The following is a 22473-nucleotide window of genomic DNA, read 5'->3' on the forward strand; positions in this document are numbered from 1 at the left end:
CTAGTACACACAATCACGTGGTTTCTTCAAATATAAATACACTTCCACGCATGATAGATTTTTGTGTACAACCGTTTTGTATGTCCGATGACAAATTTCAATGGGAAATATTTTTTAAACTCTGGAGACCATGCTATGCATCAATATACATGTATAGGCCTAGGATGCATGTGTATGTTATCAGACGTTTAATAAATGTACATTCTGAACGTAGTCCACGCACACACTAGATCATCAATATGTAGGGCTTATCGTCTGAAACACCAAACTAGTTCACCGACTGATTACTTCCTTGACTTGAATTATTATGAATTATTTCTTTTTAATCTTCACTTTTCTATTATAAATAGGAATGGTTAGAAAATAGTGTGACAAGTACAATAAGGCCAAGTACCCAATATTAATTTGAAATGAAAATTTCTGTCAGTATAAGGGGTGGGAAAAACCGTAAGTACCTCGGAGTCACCGTAAGTGACTCCGCCTGAGCGTGCCTTATGTGACTCCTCCTGAGCGTACCTTACGTGACTCCGCCTGAGCATGCCTTACGTGACTCTGCCTGAGCGTGGCTTACGTGACTCTGCCTGAGCATGCCTTATGTGACTCCTCCTGAGCGTACCTTACGTGACTCCGCCTGAGCATGCCTTACGTGACTCCGCCTGAGCATGCCTTACGTGACTCCGCCTGAGCATGCCTTACGTGACTCCGCCTGAGCGTGCCTTACGCGACTCCGCGTGAACGTGCCTTCGTGAACAAATATGACGTCGTGTAGGGCTACCTTCATATGACGTACAGGTGGGCACACCATATCATAGTTCTCACAGCGTATGAGCCTCTCTCTACTTACTCTCTTTATGCAGAGGGCCATAGCCGTAAGTCTACTCAACCGAAAACCGGTAGGTTAGGAAGGTGTGGTTTAGAGAGGCTACTCTCTACTGTACGTTCACTTTATTTGATTTATTTATTTATTTGATTGGTGTTTTACACCGTACTCAAAAATATTTCACTCATACGACGGCGGCCAGCATTATGATGGGTGGAAACAGGGCAGAGCCCGGGGGAAACCCACGACCATCCGCAGGCTGCGGACAAACCCTTTCACTTTACAACACTGTACAACAATGTCATTACTAACAAAATTTGAACATATATTTTCAATCTACGCTGGGGTCACTGGGATCACGGTGATGATCGAGGCGAGAAACCCTTGGTGAGGCTAAGCCTATCTGTCGCTCAGGCTTTAACACTCAAGCTTGTCCAGTGGTGGAAGGGATGAAAAGAGGGCATAGACAGCGGCATAACGCGGGAATGCTTCCATATATGGCTGGAAGAAAAGTTTTCTTCAATGAACGTCGGATTGTACAAAGCCTACTCGAGCATACCCGACCGCTTATAGCCACCAAGACCCCACAAACAATCAACAAATCATCTCTCCACAGCCGGTGTTGAACCTGCATGGCCTTGTTTTACAGCCATCTATAGCTATCACGAGGGTTCCTCGCAATGATCAGGGGGTGATAAATGGTATGGAGCTAATAGGGCAAAATGCTGATTTATGTCGATTTGCAAAGTTTTAAGTGCTACAGGACAAAGAAACTACTATGTTCGAAGGTTAGACACATTCTGATTACTTTTCCAGAAAAAAAATCGTACCTAAAATCTGTATTTTTCATTATTCATGCTAAAATCTTATTCAAGATTTATTGAAAAGGGAGACTACTCTTGTTGACATATACGGGATCAACTCGCCACAAACCTCACACAGTTGTTGATAGCAACAAAGATGGCAGCCGTGCAAAGGAATTCAGAGGGGCAGGATTACCGTTTTGCCGAAAAAAATTTACAAACTGGCGTCGTTGACGTCTATGGCAAAATGGATAAATCAATGCAGATGTTTAGGTAACTACTTAGTGTGATTTCAATTCTTCATACCAACTGACTTAAAAAGTATGTATAAATAAATGCGCCGACCACCGTGTAACAACAACAACAACGCTGTGTGTGACTTGCAGATGTCCCAAATTCTTCCCCTAATATTTCTGGACTTTTCCTGTGTACTAAACTCAGCGTCAATGTTCTGTTGAAAATTCTTTCATGTAAAAGACATTGTCACCGTCTCACAGTATACTGATACTAAATATTGATAGTACTGTTCAGCCGTTTCTCTTTGAGGATCTCCTGATGTCAGATATCTGCAAATTTGTTTTCGACTATGTCTTGGTATTTTGGGTGAACTTGGTCGACAATAAAAGGCTCAGAGTAACAGCTATTGGACATGACCATCATATACAACATATATTAAACCACCAGTAATTAAAATTAACCTAATTATGTTTAAGGGTCCTCTGTGGCAGAGGTGATTAGCATGCCAGCACGGCGCAATGACCCAGGAGCCTTTCGATATGTCCAGCTCATGTTGGCTTCCTGTCCAAATCGAATTTGAAATCAGACCGTCTCATTTTAAATTTTCTCCTATTTCTATCTTTTTCATGGTAATTTTGACAGAATAGGGTGTCTCAAAGTAGGCATTACAGCAGAATAGTTACATCCTCATTTTGGTGCCTATATTTAATTCCTACCGTTTCTTCTTTTGTTGAGACATGTAGTGAAGTCCATGTATGGTCCATAAATTCAAAAGCTCATGCATTAAACACTAAAAAAAAAAAAAAACAAAAACGTACACACACACACTGACCTCCATATCTGTGGAACTAGGAACCCTTCGCTTTGTAAACTGTCAAAATGTAGTGTAAAGCAACACCTGTTTCCTGATTTTTGCAGAAAACAAAGGGGCATAATTGAAATAGAAATATCCAATGAAGGACCAAGCATATTTCACCACAAATGGATAATCTCCATTACATTTATAGCTGTAACATAAAGGCAAGCAGCAGTAAGAATATATGACCCCAAGAATAGTTTTCCATCTTTGACTATGGCATACTCTCGAGCATATTTCTAAACCAAGGGGCAGAGAAGACAAGATGGGGTAAGACAGCTGTTCTAAATGTAAAGGCTCTCGACTTTCAACTTGGGATTGGCCGGAAGTGCCATAACGTTTCCTCCCACCATTACCCTGGCTGACATCATATAAATGAAATATTCTGGAGTGAAATCACCAATCATATAAATAAATAAATTATGTTCAAAGATAATGCCATGGACCAAAACGTACATCATTTTTTTTTTTTTTTCATTTCTTTATGATATGAAGCTAAATAAACTGATTGGCCATTTGTTTCAGCCAGAGTAAGGCTCTACTTACCAGTTTATCAGTATACTTGATGAACTATGGTATGCTTAGTCTAGTTTCAAGATGAAAACATGAATGCATAACTCTTGCAGACCAGCCTTGGCAGACAAACACAAGGTGGGCTTCTTTAGCCAGGACAGGACCTCTCAGACGGATGTCACAGAAGTTATAGACCTCAAACAGATGACTAAAGTCCTCAAGAATGTATTAGCGGTAAGATGTCAGCTTAACTCTAATGTGGTTTGGATTGATTTGAAAACCTTAACCGTAGATTCTATTTGTTATTCATAATTTGTGGATACGTTTTTGTCTATGCATGTGAAGAAGTTAATAAGCATATTTTAGCTACAGGCCTACATGTGAACATACACAAACTTACTTGTACATACTTACATGTACTTACTTACTATCCTAATTCCTTAGCTTTTTTGCGTATTAAAGACCAGCTTTCAGTACAATTTATACACACATATAATTTGATTTTGGAAACAAAACTACATTGGTTGGATTGGTCAATTTCAGGGCTTCACAAGAAGTATAATTTTATCAGTCTACACAGAATAATGCCTTCACAATATACTTGAATAAACACTTTGCAAACATACAAAGTAGTGGAACAATTATCATATATGGCAGCATCTGGGAATTCCTGATGAGCTCAGATTAGATTATTGTGAAATAAGATAAATGAAATATCACTATTTATCATTGAAGAAAATTTGGATATTCCAGTATTGTATAAATAATAATTAGTATTTTTATTAGAGCAAATAAATTCCTTTTAACATGTAAACTTGATCACACCCACACTGCAATTGTTTTTTCCATGACAGATCTGCATGACCATATTCAGTATTCATTAATAATAGCCTACATGTTACCGTATGAGTATGCACGTTGTGTAAGTCAGAATAAAGCATATTTATTCACATGCAATCAGTGAGAGCAGCATAAAGGTTAAATTATAGAGTTCACAGACAGTTTCGAGAGCTGTGCTCAGAAGCTGATGACCACACAGTCACTAGGAATGACTTGTTTGTTCTGTTTGTTTGTCAGGATGTTGATGTCCTGAAAAGAGAGATTGTTCTGTCCAAGAACATTATTCAAGCGGACTATGAAGCCAGACTGAGGACCAAGGCTATAGAGCTGTGAGTATTGACATGTCCTGTGTCATTGATGGACAGGGCCTCCATGGCTGATGAGGTTAGCACGCCAGCACGGAGCAATGACCCAGGAGCCTCCCATCTGTGCAGTCCCTGTGACTGAGCAAATGTTGGCTTCCTGTCCGGCGGTACGTTTGAAGGCCTGTGAGCAGGCTGGGGATGGTTGTGGGTTTCCCTAGGGCTCTGCCCTGTTTCCTTCCACCATAATGCTGGTGGTCGTCGCATGAGTGAAATATTCTTAAGTACGGCCAAAACTTTTGGCTTATACAGTGGTTGTGAGTTATATCTACTGAAGAGCCCAGAGTGCATGCATGAGCCAAACCACTGACCTTAGGCAAGTTACTGATGACTTTTCCTACTGAAGGTGTGAGGACGATATATACACACCATATTGGGGGAAGATATGTGGTCTTCAGAGGTAAGGTAACGATCACACAGGTGTCATCCACTGCTTAACGTCGATGAACCTCCCATGAAAAGTGACGGAGAGGAAAATCTACACATGTTCAAATTTAAAGCCATGCGTCATGTGTCCTATCAACTAGAAGTCAAGCACCTTCAAATAACCACTCAGCGATGACCTGCTCTCTGACAACCCTGCATGTATGCTCTAATCCCCTAACCTTTTTGCATATGAAAAAGCCACTTTGGGCGCATTTTTGATTTGATTTTGGAGACAGATGTATAATTTTATCACAGAAAAATGCCTTCTGAATATGCTTGAATAATCAACTTGCAAACATGCAAAAAGGTTGAGGAATTACATTTATCATTAGAATATGTTTTCTTAAATTTTAAAAATTTCAGTTTTAAAGTAAAGTTTCGAACAAGATACCGTACCTTGGAATAAATGAATGGTTTCAGGAGAAAGGTCAACAGTATACATGTAGATTATCATGTTTGTGTGTGAAAATTCTGTGTATTTTTTAAATTTTATTTTATTTATTTATTTTTGCTTTCTTTTCTCCATGCTTTAATTTTGTCATCTCTTTGTCATCCACAGATACAGCCGTGTCAATGAAAGAATGTCCCAGGTGGAAAAATTATCAGATGAGGTTAGTATGACATTTTTACGTTCATTTGTTTTACATGTTTTTATGCCCACTGAAGAAAAATATCAAACACTGTCTGGCAGCTAAAATATGTTTTGAGAACCGGAATTTACAAAGTAGTCCTTTTGCGAATGTGGTTACAGAATATATGTTATAACATTAACATGGTAATTGCACATATACAAGCATTTGTCGCACATGTTGATCTGCTAAACCTTCAGTCTACTTTTGGATACGTATAAATTATTCCAATAATCGTTTACAACAGGCATTTTTTCCTAATAATAAAATGCCACATCAGTTTTAATTGTTTTTTCAGTCCATATGAACTGTCCAAATGTTGATCATGAAAATGTTATTTTCACCATGCTCTTTTCTTTCCTCTTACAGAGAATTGATTCAATCAGAAGAGCTTACAGACAACAACTGTCAAATGCAATCCACAGACTCAAGGCTATCTACACTGTAAGTAATTCACACACGCATAGTCTCAAGGCTATCTACACTATAAGTAATACACCCATCCACAGACTGAAGGCTATCTACACTGTAAGTAATACACCCATCCACAGACTCAAGGCTATCTACACTGTAAGTAATACACCCACCACAGACTCAAGGCTATCTACACTGTAAGTAATACACCCATCCACAGACTGAAGGCTATCTACACTGTAAGTAATACACCCATCCACAGACTCAAGGCTATCTACACTGTAAGTGATACACCCATCCACAGACTGAAGGCTATCTACACAGCAGGTAATACACCCATCCATAGACTGAAGGCTATCTACACTGTAAGTAATACACCCATCCACAAACTTTAGGTATATTACTTACACTGTAAGTAATACACCCACGCATAGTCTCAAGGCTATCTACACTGTAAGTAATACACCCATCCACAGACTCAAGGCTATCTACACTGTAAGTAATACACCCATCCACAGACTCAAGGCTGTCTACACTGTGAATAATACACCCATCCACAGACTGAAGGCTATCTACACAGCAAGTAATACACCCATCCACAGACTGAAGGCTATCTACACAGCAAGTAATACACCCATCCACAGACTCAAGGCTGTCTACACTGTAAGTAATACACCCATCCACAGACTGAAGGCTGTCTACACAGCAAACAATACACCCATCCACAGACTCAAGGCTATCTACACTGTAAGTAATACACCCATCACAGTTTCAAGGCTATCTATGCTGCAAGTAATACACCCAGCCACAGTCTCAAGGCTGTCTACACAGTAAGTAATACACCCGTCCATAGACTCAAGGCTATCTACACAGCAAGTAATACACCCATCCACAGACTCAAGGCTATCTACACTGTAAGTAATACACCCATCCACAGACTGAAGGCTGTCTACACAGCAAGTAATACACCCATCCACAGACTCAAGGCTATCTACACTGTAAGTAATACACCCATCCACAGACTCAAGGCTATCTACACAGCAGGTAATACACCCATCCATAGACTCAAGGCTATCTACACTGTAAGTAATACACCCATCCACAGACTGAAGGCTATCTACACAGCAAGTAATACACCCATCCATAGACTCAAGGCTATCTACACTGTAAGTAATACTGTAAGTATGAACTCACATGCTCTTAAATCACGCTTTGAACTCACATGCTGTAAAATCATTTGTTATGAACTCACATGCTATAAAATCACGTTATGAACTCACATGCTATAAAATCACGTTATGAACTCACATGCTATAAAATCACGTTATAAGCTCACATGCTATAAAATCACGTTGTGAACTTACATGGTATAAAATCACGTTATGAACTCGCATGGTATAAAATCACGTTATGAACTCACATGCTATAAAATCACGTTGTGAACTCACACATGCTATAAAATCACGTTGTGAACTCACATGCTATAAAATCACGTTGTGAACTCGCATGGTATAAAATCACGTGAACTCACATGCTATAAAATCACGTTGTGAACTCACGTGCTATGAAATCATGTTATAAACTCACATGCTATAAAATCATGTTATAAACTCACATGCTCTTATATCATTTGTTATGAACTCACATGCTATAAAATCATGTTATAAACTCACATGCTGTAAAACCATGTTATAAACTCACATGCTCTTAAATCATTTGTTATGAACTCACATGCTATAAAATCATTTGTTATGAACTCACATGCTATAAAATCACGTTGTGAACTCGCATGGTATAAAATCACGTTATGAACTCGCATGGTATAAAATCACGTTATGAACTCACATGCTATAAAATCACGTTGTGAACTCACATGCTGTAAAATCATTTGTTATGAACTCACATGCTATAAAATCACGTTGTGAACTCACATGCTGTAAAATCATTTGTTATGAACTCACATGCTATAAAATCACGTTGTGAACTCGCATGGTATAAAATCACGTTATGAACTCGCATGGTATAAAATCACGTTGTGAACTCACATGCTATAAAATCACGTTATGAACTCACATGCTGTAAAATCATTTGTTATGAACTCACATGCTATAAAATCACGTTGTGAACTCGCATGGTATAAAATCACGTTATGAACTCGCATGGTATAAAATCACGTTATGAACTCGCATGGTATAAAATCACGTTATGAACTCACATGCTATAAAATCATGTTGTGAACTCACACATGCTATAAAATCACGTTGTGAACTCACATGCTATAAAATCACGTTGTGAACTCGCATGGTATAAAATCACGTGAACTCACATGCTATAAAATCACATTGTGAACTCACGTGCTATGAAATCATGTTATAAACTCACATGCTATAAAATCATGTTATAAACTCACATGCTCTTAAATCATTTGTTATGAACTCACGTGCTATAAAATCATGTTATAAACTCACATGCTGTAAAACCATGTTATAAACTCACATGCTCTTAAATCATTTGTTATGAACTCACATGCTATAAAATCACGTTGTGAACTCACATGCTATAAAATCACGTTATGAACTCACATGCTATAAAATCACATTATGAACTCACATGCTATAAAATCACATGTTTATGAAATTACATCAAAAGATCATATGCTTTAATAAGGGAAGGAAATTTATAGTCAAATAAAGCTTTTATCTTTGGCTGTCAGGTACAGATTTTAATGTTTATACTATTATTCTTTTTTTTTTATTTCTTTTTTTGTTTGATAACAGGCGGAGATGGAAAAGAAGATTGAAGAAATAAAGCGTGAGAAGCTAGGCGATGCTGCTAGCCTGTTGGACAAATACAATGAGCTGCATCTGACTAATGAGCGTAATAAGTCTGTGATTGAGATGTTACGCATGCAACTGAATGAGGCGGCCATCAGGCCTGTACATGTTCCAGAGGTTTGTACTGTCTGCACCACAAAACTCAATGTTCTATAACGGGCTGGATTGCTGAAACTGAAAACCACAGGCTATTAATCTGCCAGAATTGTCATGGAATTGGTGGTAACACAAGACCTTCAGTCCTGGAGTATATTTTTAGATTTCCATACCTCTACTATTATGGGGACGTTGTTTAAAACACTGACTGGCACTCCAACTACAGTCCAAAGCTCACATAAGGTGATCAAGAAGCTTTGTAACAAGATTTGCATTTTACTTAATAGATCCCTGGGGCCAGTTGTTCAAAACTCTATTAGAGTTAATCCAGGCTTAAATTTAATATCATTCTCAATACAAACAGAAATGTGAAAGAGGGTGTCCAAACATCCCTTTTTTGGGGACATTTTGTTACAGCAGGGTGTCCAGATTTCATTTTCTCCTGTCTCTCCCATGTTAAAAGTGCTGGAAACAGGGTGTCCAGTAAGCCCAGTTTTCTATTTCACATGTCCATTTGGACAGGTGGACAGGAAACTTGCCCATCCAACCCCATTAATACAAGGTTGATGGTACTTTAATCTGAACTAAAATTAATACTGGTATTAATACTCTCAGACATTTGAACAAATGGGCCATGTAGACACTTTTACATTTTGTAAAAAATGGAGACTGAAGCTGTGAGGATATCACAGCACATGAACTGTATTCCCTTCATGCAGTTTTACATGAAGGTCTTTAGAGGTCCCTGAAGGCCAATACTTCTGTGTCAGATTTACTAACCCCCCTTTTATGACCTGTTGTGGGCATGCGCGCTCAAAACTCCAATCTACCTTATTCATACATTTGCAGGTGAAGAAGGAGGAGCCCGTGTACAACACGCAGTTTGACGAGGAGAAAGAAGAGGAGCTGGATAATTTACGTGATGAGGTTCGGGATCTGGAAAACAAGATAGAGCGGCTAATGGAGGAGTTGGATGTCAAGGATGAAGAGGCCTCTGAGCTCAGTGAGAATCATTTGTTGGGATCACATTGCGATCTTATACTGAAGTCAAAATTTCATATCGCTTTAAAATTGTTAATTTTTATGTCACAATGTCAAAATATTGCCTGACAACATAAATTTGGGGTAATTTATTGTAAAACAGTTTTCAGCTAAAATAATGGAAAGGAACATACCATGTTTAATGAGGGACATTTTTACTTTAGTCTAAGATTGCTTTGTGATCCCTGGGCCAAGAGAACAAACATAGCAATCTATATGTGACAATATGACAATAACATGCATGAATTATGGAGGAGCTAGATGTCAAGGGTGAACAGGCTTCTGACCTCAGTGAGAAGAGAGCAGAACAGACATAGCAATCTATATGTGACAATATGACAATAACATACATGAATTATGGAGGAGCTAGATGTCAAGGGTGAACAGGCTTCTGACCTCAGTGAGAAAAGAGCAGAACAGACATAGCAATGTATATGTGACAATGTGACAATAACATACATGACTTATGGAGGAGCTAGATGTCAAGGGTGAACAGGCTTCTGACTTCAGTGAGAACAGAACAGAGCAAACATAGCAATGTATATGTGACAATATGACAATAACATACATGACTTAATGAGGAGCTAGATGTCAAGGGTGAACAGGCTTCTGACTTCAGTGAGAACAGAACAGAACAAACATAGCAATGTATATGTGACAATATGACAATAACATACATGACTTAATAAGGAGCTAGATGTCAAGGGTGAACAGGCTTCTGACCTCAGTGAGAAGAGAACAGAGCAAACATAGCAATGTATATGTGACAGTATGACAGTAACATACATGACTTATGGAGGAGCTAGATGTCAAGGGTGAACAGACTTCTGACTTCAGTGAGAAGAGAGCAGAACAAACATAGCAATGTATATGTGACAATGTGACAGTAACATACATGACTTAATGAGGAGCTAGATGTCAAGGGTGAACAGGCTTCTGACCTCAGTGAGAACAGAACAGAACAAACATAGCAATGTATATGTGACAGTGTGACAGTAACATACATGACTTATGGAGGAGCTAGATGTCAAGGGTGAACAGGCTTCTGACCTCAGTGAGAAGAGAACAGAGCAAACATAGCAATGTATATGTGACAGTGTGACAGTAACATACATGACTTATGGAGGAGCTAGATGTCAAGGGTGAACAGGCTTCTGACTTCAGTGAGAAGAGAGCAGAACAAACATAGCAATGTATATGTGACAATGTGACAATAACATACATGACTTATTGAGGAGCTAGATGTCAAGGGTGAACAGGCCTCTGACTTCATTGAGAAGAGAGCAGAACAGACATAGCAATGTATATGTGACAATATGACAGTAACATACATGACTTAATGAGGAGCTAGATGTCAAGGGTGAACAGGCTTCTGACTTCAGTGAGAACAGAACAGAGCAAACATAGCAATGTATATCTGACAATAACATACATGACTTAATGAGGAGCCAGATGTCAAGGGTGAACAGGCTTCTGACCTCAGTGAGAACAGAACAGAACAAACATAGCAATGTATATGTGACAATGTGACAATAACATACATGACTTATTGAGGAGCTAGATGTCAAGGGTGAACAGGCCTCTGACTTCATTGAGAAGAGAGCAGAACAGACATAGCAATGTATATGTGACAATATGACAGTAACATACATGACTTAATGAGGAGCTAGATGTCAAGGGTGAACAGGCTTCTGACTTCAGTGAGAACAGAACAGAGCAAACATAGCAATGTATATGTGACAATGTGACAATAACATACATGACTTAATGAGGATCTAGATATCAAGGGTGAACGGGCTTCTGACTTCAGTGAGAAGAGAGCAGAACAAACATGGCAATGTATATGTGACAATGTGACAATGTGACAATAACATACATGACGTAAAGAGGAGCTAGATGTCAAGGGTGAACAGGCTTCTGACTTCATTGAGAAGAGAGCAGAACAAACATAGCAATGTATATGTGACAATATGACAATAACATACATGACTTATGGAGGAGCTAGATGTCAAGGGTGAACAGGCTTCTGACTTCATTGAGAAGAGAGCAGAACAAACATAGCAATGTATATGTGACAATATGACAATAACATACATGACTTATGGAGGAGCTAGATGTCAAGGGTGAACAGGCTTCTGACCTCAGTGAGAAGAGAACAGAGCAAACATAGCAATGTATATGTGACAATGTGACAGTAACATACATGACTTAATGAGGAGCTAGATGTCAAGGGTGAACAGGCCTCTGACCTCAGTGAGAACAGAACAGAACAAACATAGCAATATGTATGTGACAATATGACAGTAACATACATGACTTAATGAGGAGCTAGATGTCAAAGATGAACAGGCTTCTGACCTCAGTGAGAAGAGAACAGAGCAAACATAGCAATGTATATGTGACAATGTGACAATAACGTACATGACTTAATGAGGAGCCAGATGTCAAGGGTGAACAGGCTTCTGACTTCAGTGAGAACAGAACAGAGCAAACATAGCAATGTATATGTGGCAATATGACAGTAACATACATGACTTAATGAGGAGCCAGATGTCAAAGTTGAACAGTCTTCTGACTTCAGTAAGAACAGAACAGAGCAAACATAGCAATGTATATGTGACAATGTGACAGTAACATACATGACTTAATGAGGAGCTAGATGTCAAGGGTGAACAGGCCTCTGACTTCAGTGAGGACAAAACAGAGCAAACATAGCAATGTATATGTGACAATGTGACAATAACGTACATGACTTTTTGAAGAGCTAGATGTCAAGGGTGAACAGGCTTCTGACTTCATTGAGAAGAGAGCAGAAAAAACATAGCAATGTATTTGTGACAATATGACAATAACATACATGAATTATGGAGGAGCTAGATGTCAAGGGTGAACAGGCTTCTGACTTTTGTGAGAAGAGAGCAGAACAGACATAGCAATGTATATGTGACAATGTGACAATAACATGCATGACTTAATGAGCAGCTAGATGTCAAGGTTGAACAGGCTTCTGACTTTTGTGAGAAGAGAGCAGAACAGACATAGCAATGTATATGTGACAATGTGACAATAACATACATGACTTATTGAGGAGCTAAATGTCAAGGTTGAACAGGCCTCTGACCTCAGTGAGAACAGAACAAAACAAACATAGCAATGTGTATGTGACAATATGACAATAACATACATGACTTAATGAGGAGCTAGATGTCAAGGGTGAACAGGCTTCTGACTTCAGTGAGAACAGAACAGAGCAAACATAGCAATGTATATCTGACAATAACATACATGACTTAATGAGGAGCTAGATGTCAAGGGTGAACAGGCTTCTGACTTCATTGAGAAGAGAGCAGAACAAACATAGCAATGTATATGTGACAATATGACAATAACATACATGACCTAATGAGGAGCTAGATGTCAAGGGTGAACAGGCTTCTGACTTCAGTGAGAAGAGAGCAGAACAAACATGGCAATGTATATGTGACAATGTGACAATAACATACGTGACGTAAAGAGGAGCTAGATGTCAAGGGTGAACAGGCTTCTGACTTCATTGAGAAGAGAGCAGAACAAACATAGCAATGTATATGTGACAATATGACAATAACATACATGACTTAATGAGGAGCTAGATGTCAAGGGTGAACAGGCTTCTGACTTCATTGAGAAGAGAGCAGAACAAACATAGCAATGTATATGTGACAATGTGACAATAACATACATGACTTAATGAGGAGCCAGATGTCAAAGGTGAACAGGCCTCTGACTTCAGTGAGAACAGAACAGAACAAACATAGCAATGTATATGTGACAATGTGACAGTAACATACATGATTTAATGAGGAGCTAGATGTCAAAGATGAACAGGCTTCTGACCTCAGTGAGAAGAGAACAAAGCAAACATAGCAATGTATATGTGACAATGTGACAATAACATACATGACTTAATGAGGAGCTAGATGTCAAGGGTGAACAGGCCTCTGACTTCAGTGAGAAGAGAACAGAACAAACATAGCAATGTACATGTGACAATATGACAATAACGTACATGACTTAATGAGGAGCTAGATGTCAAGGGTGAACAGGCTTCTGACTTCAGTGAGAAGAGAGCAGAACAAACATGGCAATGTATATGTGACAATGTGGCAGTAACATACATGACGTAAAGAGGAGCTAGATGTCAAGGGTGAACAGGCTTCTGACTTCATTGAGAAGAGAGCAGAACAAACATAGCAATGTATATGTGACAATATGACAATAACATACATGACTTAATGAGGAGCTAGATGTCAAGGGTGAACAGGCTTCTGACTTCATTGAGAAGAGAGCAGAACAAACATAGCAATGTATATGTGACAATGTGACAATAGCATACATGACTTAATGAGGAGCCAGATGTCAAAGGTAAACAGGCCTCTGACTTCAGTGAGAACAGAACAGAACAAACATAGCAATGTATATGTGACAATGTGACAGTAACATACATGACTTAATGAGGAGCTAGATGTCAAAGATGAACAGGCTTCTGACTTCAGTGAGAAGAGAACAAAGCAAACATAGCAATGTATATGTGACAATGTGACAATAACATACATAACTTAATGAGGAGCTAGATGTCAAGGGTGAACAGGCCTCTGACTTCAGTGAGAAGAGAACAGAACAAACATAGCAATGTACATGTGACAATATGACAGTAACATACATGACTTAATGAGGAGCCAGATGTCAAAGATGAACAGGCTTCTGACTTCAGTGAGAACAGAACAGAGCAAACATAGCAATGTATATGTGACAATGTGACAATAACATACATGACTTATTGAGGAGCTAGATGTCAAGGGTGAACAGGCTTCTGACTTCAGTGAGAACAGAACAGAGCAAACATAGCAATGTATATGTGACAATATGACAGTAACATACATGACTTAATGAGGAGCTAGATGTCAAGGGTGAACAGGCTTCTGACTTCAGTGAGAACAGAACAGAGCAAACATAACAATGTATATCTGACAATAACATACATGACTTAATGAGGAGCTAGATGTCAAGGGTGAACAGGCTTCTGACCTCAGTGAGAACAGAACAGAGCAAACATAGCAATGTATATGTGACAGTGTGACAATAACATACATGACTTAATGAGGAGCTAGATGTCAAGGGTGAACAGGCTTCTGACTTCATTGAGAAGAGAGCAGAACAAACATAGCAATGTATATGTGACAATATGACAATAACATTTATGACCTAATGAGGAGCTAGATGTCAAGGGTGAACAGTCTTCTGACTTCAGTGAGAAGAGAGCAGAACAAACATGGCAATGTATATTTGACAATGTGACAATAACATACATGACGTAAAGAGGAGCTAGATGTCAAGGGTGAACAGGCCTCTGACTTCATTGAGAAGAGAGCAGAACAAACATAGCAATGTATATGTGACAATATGACAATAACATACATGACTTAATGAGGAGCTAGATGTCAAGGGTGAACAGGCTTCTGACTTCATTGAGAAGAGAGCAGAAAAAACATAGCAATGTATATGTGACAATGTGACAATAACATACATGACTTAATGAGGAGCCAGATGTCAAAGGTGAACTGGCCTCTGACTTCAGTGAGAACAGAACAGAACAAACATAGCAATGTATATGTGACAATGTGACAGTAACATACATGACTTAATGAGGAGCTAGATGTCAAAGATGAACAGGCTTCTGACCTCAGTGAGAAGAGAACAGAGCAAACATAGCAATGTATATGTGACAATGTGACAATAACATACATGACTTAATGAGGAGCCAGATGTCAAGGGTGAACAGGCCTCTGACTTCAGTGAGAAGAGAACAGAACAAACATAGCAATGTACATGTGACAATATGACAATAACGTACATGACTTAATGAGGAGCTAGATGTCAAGGGTGAACAGGCTTCTGACTTCAGTGAGAGCAAACATAGCAATGTATATGTGACAATATGACAATAACATACATGACTTAATGAGGAGCTAGATGTCAAGGGTGAACAGGCCTCTGACTTCAGTGAGAACAGAACAGAACAAACATAGCAATGTATATGTGACAATATGACAGTAACATACATGACTTAATGAGGAGCCAGATGTCAAAGATGAACAGGCTTCTGACCTCAGTGAGAAAAGAATAGAGCAAACATAGCAATGTATATGTGACAATGTGACAGTAACATACATGACTTAATGAGGAGCTATATGTCAAAGATGAACAGGCTTCTGACCTCAGTGAGAACAGAACAGAGCAAACATAGCAATGTATATGTGACAATGTGACAATAACATACATGACTTAATGAGGAGCTAGATGTCAAGGGTGAACAGGCTTCTGACTTCAGTGAGAACAGAACAGAACAAACGTAGCAATGTATATGTGACAATGTGACAGTAACATACATGACTTAATGAGGAGCTAGATGTCAAAGATGAACAGTCTTCTGACCTCAGTGAGAACAGAACAGAGCAAACATAGCAATGTATATGTGACAATGTGACAGTAACATACATGAATTATGGAGGAGCTAGATGTCAAGGGTGAACAGGCTTCTGACTTCAGTGAGGAGAGAGCAGAGCAAACATAGCAATGTATATGTGACAATATGACAATAACATACATGAATTAATGAGGAGCTAGATGTCAAGGGTGAACAGGCCTCTGACTTCAGTGAGAACAGAACAGAACAAACATAGCAATGTATATGTGACAATATGACAGTAATAATAAATGAATTATGGAGGAGCTAGATGTCAAAGATGAACAGGCTTCTGACCTCAGAGAGATACATAACAATATCACAGTATTAACCAGTTAACCAATGACAGTGGTTTAGTTTTATTAGTCGTATTGTCAAAGTGGTCAACATCAATCTGGTGTGTGCAGACGTCTGGCTAACTGTCCATGTATGTGAATCTGTTTGATTCCTCATTAAGCTCTCCACATCTTTGTAAATATTGATTATATTGTTGAACTCTTCTATCCATTTTTCATTTGTCACTCTCTCTTTGTTTTCAGAAATGGATATTGACAATTTAAAAGATGCTTTGGAAAAAGAGAAGATTTTCAACCAACAGGTATTTAGACACAGATTGCTACACTGGGTGGTTTTCATGTGGATTGATTTATTTAATTACAACTTTAAATAATTAATGATGCACTCATAGATAAGTGTTTTACTTACTGATGGGCACGGGGCAGTTATTTATGCTTCTTTAACACCAGTCTTGTGACATCTACACACTGATCAGCATTACAATGCTTAAATGCCATCGCGACTCATTACTTGTCCTGTAAGACGTGTTAGAGGTATCCTTATTGTGACTGTCAGGCCCATCACCAGTGTGGTTGCACCCTAACTGTGACACCCAGGCTCTCCATCAGTGTGGTTGCACCCTTAGTTGTGACTGCCAGGCCCTCCACCAATGTGGTTGCACCCTAATTGTGACTGCCAGGCCCTCCACCAGTGTGGTTGCATCCCTAATTGTGACTGCCAGGCCTTCCACCAATGTGGTTGCACCCCTAATTGTGACTGCCAGGCCCATTGCCAATGTGGTTGCACCCCTGATTGTGACTGCCAGGTCCTCCACCAATGTGGTTGCACCCTAATTGTGACTGCCAGGCCCTCCACCAATGTGGTTGCACCGCTAATTGTGACTGCCAGGCCCTTCACCAATGTGGTTGCACCCTAATTTTGACTGCCAGACCCTCCACCAATGTGGTTGCACCACCAATTGTGACTGCCAGGCCTCCACCAGTGTAGTTGCATCCTAATTGTGACTGCCAGGCCTTCCACCAATGTGGTTGCACCCTAATTGTGACAGCCAGGCCCTTCACCAATGTGGTTGCACCCTTAATTGTGACTGCCAGGCCCTTCACCAATGTGGTTGCACCCTAATTTTGACTGCCAGGCCCTCCAACAATGTGGTTGCACCCCCAATTGTGACTGCCAGGTCCTCCACCATTGTGGTTGCACCTCTAATTGCGATTGCCAGATCCTCCACCAGTGTGGTTGCACCCCTAATTGTGACTGCCAACCCCTTCACCAATGTGGTGGCACCTCTAATTGTGACTGCCAGGCCCTCCTCTAGTGTGGTGGCACCCAAATTGTGACTGCCAGGCCCTCCACCAATGTGGTTGCACCCCTGATTGTGACTGCCAGGCCCTCTATCAGTGTGGTTGCGCCCTTAATTTTGACTGCCAGGTCCTCCAGCAATGTGGTTGCACCCCTAATTGTGACTGCCAGGCCCTCCACCAATGTGGTTGCAGCCTATATTTGACTGCCAGGCCCTTCACCAATGTGGTTGCACCCCCAATTGTGACTGCCAGGCCCTCCACCAATGTGGTTGCACCCCTGATTGTGACTGCCAGATCCTCCACCAATGTGGTTGCACCCCTAATTGTGACTGCTAAGACCATCGCCAATGTGGTAGCTCCCCTAAGTGTGACTGCCAGGCCCTTCACCAATGTGGTCGCACCCCTAATTGTGACTGCCAGGCCCTCCACCAAGGTGGTTGTACCCCTTAATTGTGACTGCCAGGCCTTTCACCAATGTGGTTGTACCCCTAATTGTGACTGCCAGGCCCTCCACCAAGGTGGTTGCACCCCTAATTGTGACTGCCAGACCCTCCACCAATGTGGTTGCACCCCTAATTGTGACTGCCAGGCCTTCCACTAATATGGTTGCACCCCTAATTGTGACTGCCAGGACCTCCACGATGTGGTTGCTTGCTCACATCCAGCCCTCACTGTTTCGGCTGTTGCTGTAAGTCAGGAGGTTTGTCAGCTACCTGAAGAAGGTTGGCAGTTTGTGCTTGGCATTAAGGTTAAAGGAAAGGTTGGCAGAGCTCCTGAGCCATTGTGTTGTGCTAGCATGCTAACCACTTGGCCACTGAGTCCCCCTGTACATGTGTAAATAAACCTCATTTTCTTCAGCTGCGATATGAGAATGAAGAGATGAAGAATGCACATGACCAGGAGAAGATGGCGAGTAAACGACAGGTAAGAAAACCTGCTCCTTATTTATACCTGGATACATGTACATGTATAGTACTGAGCCTTGGGTACACTGGAGGCTTGGAACCTCTATCCTCTTGACCCACACGACATTTTAAAAGCAGAGTCTACTCAGCTGTGTCAGGAATTACCTCAGTTACTCGTCTACATGTTCAGCTTTCTTCCACCATCAACCTAGTTGCTTTTATCCCCGTAATTTTCACTCAAAGCCACTGTATTCTTGATGTTCTTTAATGTTTGATGGGGTTCCCACAGGCTCTTGAAATTCGTGAAAGTACCTGAGGTTTTTTAAAAGGTTTTCAAAACCTTGAAAGACGACACAGTTTATTTTAGAACAAGTCCTTGAAAGTACATTATTTTTCAATGTTAAATACTTTATTGAATTCCGTAGCGTTTTGTTGAAATGGAAAACATAGGACATTTTCTTTGATGGGTGGAAACTCTGCTTTGAAGGGTAGAACTTATAATCAGCAATATGATAAATAGAGGATATTGCACAGGTGAAGGTTGAATACCATAAATATTTTTCAAGAGAGAGGGGAAAATAATAACCCATGACAGACGAAGCATTGAGTGGGTTTATCATTTTCGTGTTTCATGAGAAAAATGTTTATGACATCATGTCTTGTTACATGACGTAGGAATGTTACAGTCGACTAAACTTGTATTATGTCGTCCCGCTGAGTTTGGAAAGTCATCCATCAAAATGCCTCTTTTTTGATGTTGTGGTGTGAAATATCAGAATGTAATAACAGCGGTGATTTCTAACGGAGTGAAATATCAGAGAAGGAAATCTTGACATTTCACCTTTATATGAATAATAATAAGTTGTAATCCACAATATATGTGACATATTTTCTGATGTTTTAGAACATTTCATTCAAGCTTGGCTGAAAAAATTGTACATAATGACTCCATGTTTCTATATAAGTCCATTTTAAATCTTATCCAGACCATCTATGCGCGTGTACATCTGTAAATACTGTACATCTAAATGCTTGTTAACTTCATACAATTACTTGTATTTGTCACTAGGCAGAGGATCAGGTGAGTTTTTAAAAATTTAATTCACTTTATGTTAAAGTTTTTTGACTCGCTTTCACAGAACTTTCTGTATCAGTTTTATGTAACTTTTCTTCTAACAGGTCATACTGTCTCCATACACATATGTGTATGACCTTAACTCGGCAAGGTCATTTCTGATGAAAAAGTTACTTGGAGTTGAATTTGTGAAGTTCTGTGAAAGTGGCTGATTTCTTCCTTTGTTCTAACTGTGTGTGGTTACTTGTGTTTAATTTATTGTTAAATTTTCATGTTTGTCTACTAACCAGTGAGAAAGTGTGTTTATTTCTCCCACCTTTACCATCCAACCAATCAGTTTCAGAGAGTGTCTGAACGGCGGTCTTGACTCATCACAGAGTTTAATTCCTCCAGACATTTCACTTACTGTATATTATGTGAATTTCATTGAATTTTTCAACGGCTAATAGTACAACAAAGTGATAAGTTGGTGAAATTTTACATGAGTGAGAGTAAATCACATAACTTATGATGAATGTTCATCAACTTAGCTTCCGGAAGTTCTAGATGATGTACAGTGTAATACAAGTTAACCATGCTATGAGCACATGGAGAAATTAACTAAGTATGTGATATTCCAAAATTTAAAAGATTTTCTGTGGGTAGGTAAGGATATTCTGAGAAAACAACTTTTAAATTTTAATATGTGTATGCCTTTATCATGTTTATTGAAAGATTTTGTGGTCAGAGAGGGAAAACAAACAGAGAAAGACAAGACATATGCCTTAGAGGCTGCCCCAAAATCTTAACTTGGCCTTCTGCCTGCCGCATCATATGATTGATGTCAACGAATTACAAAGATGTTCCTTGCAGAGCGCAGCCCAAAATCACCAGCTTATCAGTCGCAAAGTGTGGTGATTATGAATGACTGATTTCCAATTGCAGCAGCAATTTCCATCTCTTATCAACATAATAATAATTATGGTTTCACATTAAAAACATTTTTCCGAAACTTCCCTGACAAACAAGAGAGACAATGAAACAGAGAATGGAGCCAGAATCGAACATGTCTAATGGCAAAATACATTGTGGAAGGTGTAATGTATTTAACATACCCTTTGGTTAGTCTACATTGCTGGTTGTGATTTCAGTGATATAAATGTACATAATACACACCATACTTCCAGGTTACTGTACAGCTGCATTTCTACATGGATACCACAGTGGCTATATCTGTGCATTTTATAAGGGAACAAACAAACTTGCAAATTGTTCATCAGGAAAACGAAAGTTGTTACTCATCTTGTCCAGGTTAGCAAACAAAATTATCATGCCAGTCCACCACATGTATCGCAGTACATAAACCAGTAGCATACATGATTATCATGCCAGCCCACCACATGTATCGCAGTACATAAACCAGTATGATTATCATGCCAGCCCACCACATGTATCGCAGTACATAAACCAGTAGCATACATGTACATGATTATCATGCCAGCCCACCTCATGTTTCGCAGTACATAAACCAGTATGATTATCATGCCAGCCCACCACATGTATCGCAGTACATAAACCAGTATGATTATCATGCCAGCCCACCACATGTATCACAGTACATAAACCAGTAGCATACATGTACATGATTATCATGCCAGCCCACCTCATGTATCGCAGTAAATAAACCAGTAGCATACATGATTATCATGCCAGCCCACCACATGTATCACAGTACATAAACCAGTAGCATACATGATTATCATGCCAGTCCACCACATGTATCGCAGTACATAAACCAGTAGCATACATGATTATCATGCCAGTCCACCTCATGTATCGCAGTACATAAACCACTAGCATACATGATTATCATGCCAGCCCACCTCATGTATCGCAGTACATAAACCAGTAGCATGCCAGCCCACCACATGTATCGCAGTACATAAACCAGTAGCATGCCAGCCCACCTCATGTATCGCAGTACATAAACCAGTAGCATACATGATTATCATGCCAGTCCACCTCATGTATCGCAGTACATAAACCACTAGCATACATGATTATCATGCCAGCCCACCTCATGTATCGCAGTACATAAACCAGTAGCATGCCAGCCCACCACATGTATCACAGTACATAAACCAGTAGCATGCCAGCCCGCCACATGTATCGCAGTACATAAACCAGTAGCATGCCAGCCCACCACATGTATCGCAGTACATAAACCAGTAGCATACATGATTATCATGCCAGTCCACCACATATATCGCAGTACATAAACCACTAGCATACATGTACATGATTATCATGCCAGTCCACCTCATGTATCACAGTACATAAACCAGAAGCATACATGATTATCATGCCAGCCCACCACATGTATCGCAGTACATAAACCAGTAGCATGATTATCATGCCAGCCCACCACATGTATCGCAGTACATAAACCAGTATGATTATCATGCCAGCCCACCACATGTATCGCAGTACATAAACCAGTAGCATACATGTACATGATTATCATGCCAGCCCACCTCATG

The 22473-nt window shown here is 39.8% G+C and overlaps 1 protein-coding gene across 1 annotated transcript; it reads left to right on the plus strand.

Moving 5' to 3' along the window:
* The first annotated feature begins 1778 nt into the window (after positions 1-1778).
* LOC135478317 (uncharacterized) lies at positions 1779-20166 on the plus strand. Its single transcript, XM_064758592.1, has 11 exons — positions 1779-1896; positions 3343-3463; positions 4307-4398; positions 5417-5468; positions 5856-5930; positions 8678-8851; positions 9680-9833; positions 16916-16974; positions 18833-18898; positions 19949-19960; positions 20059-20166. The coding sequence occupies exons 1-11, from the start codon at positions 1781-1783 to the stop codon at positions 20164-20166; spliced, it is 1029 nt and encodes a 342-aa protein (XP_064614662.1). The 5' UTR covers positions 1779-1780.
* The last annotated feature ends 2307 nt before the right edge of the window (positions 20167-22473 follow it).

Source organism: Liolophura sinensis, chromosome 11 (assembly GCF_032854445.1).
Source record: "Liolophura sinensis isolate JHLJ2023 chromosome 11, CUHK_Ljap_v2, whole genome shotgun sequence".
NCBI lineage: Eukaryota > Metazoa > Mollusca > Polyplacophora > Chitonida > Chitonidae > Liolophura > Liolophura sinensis.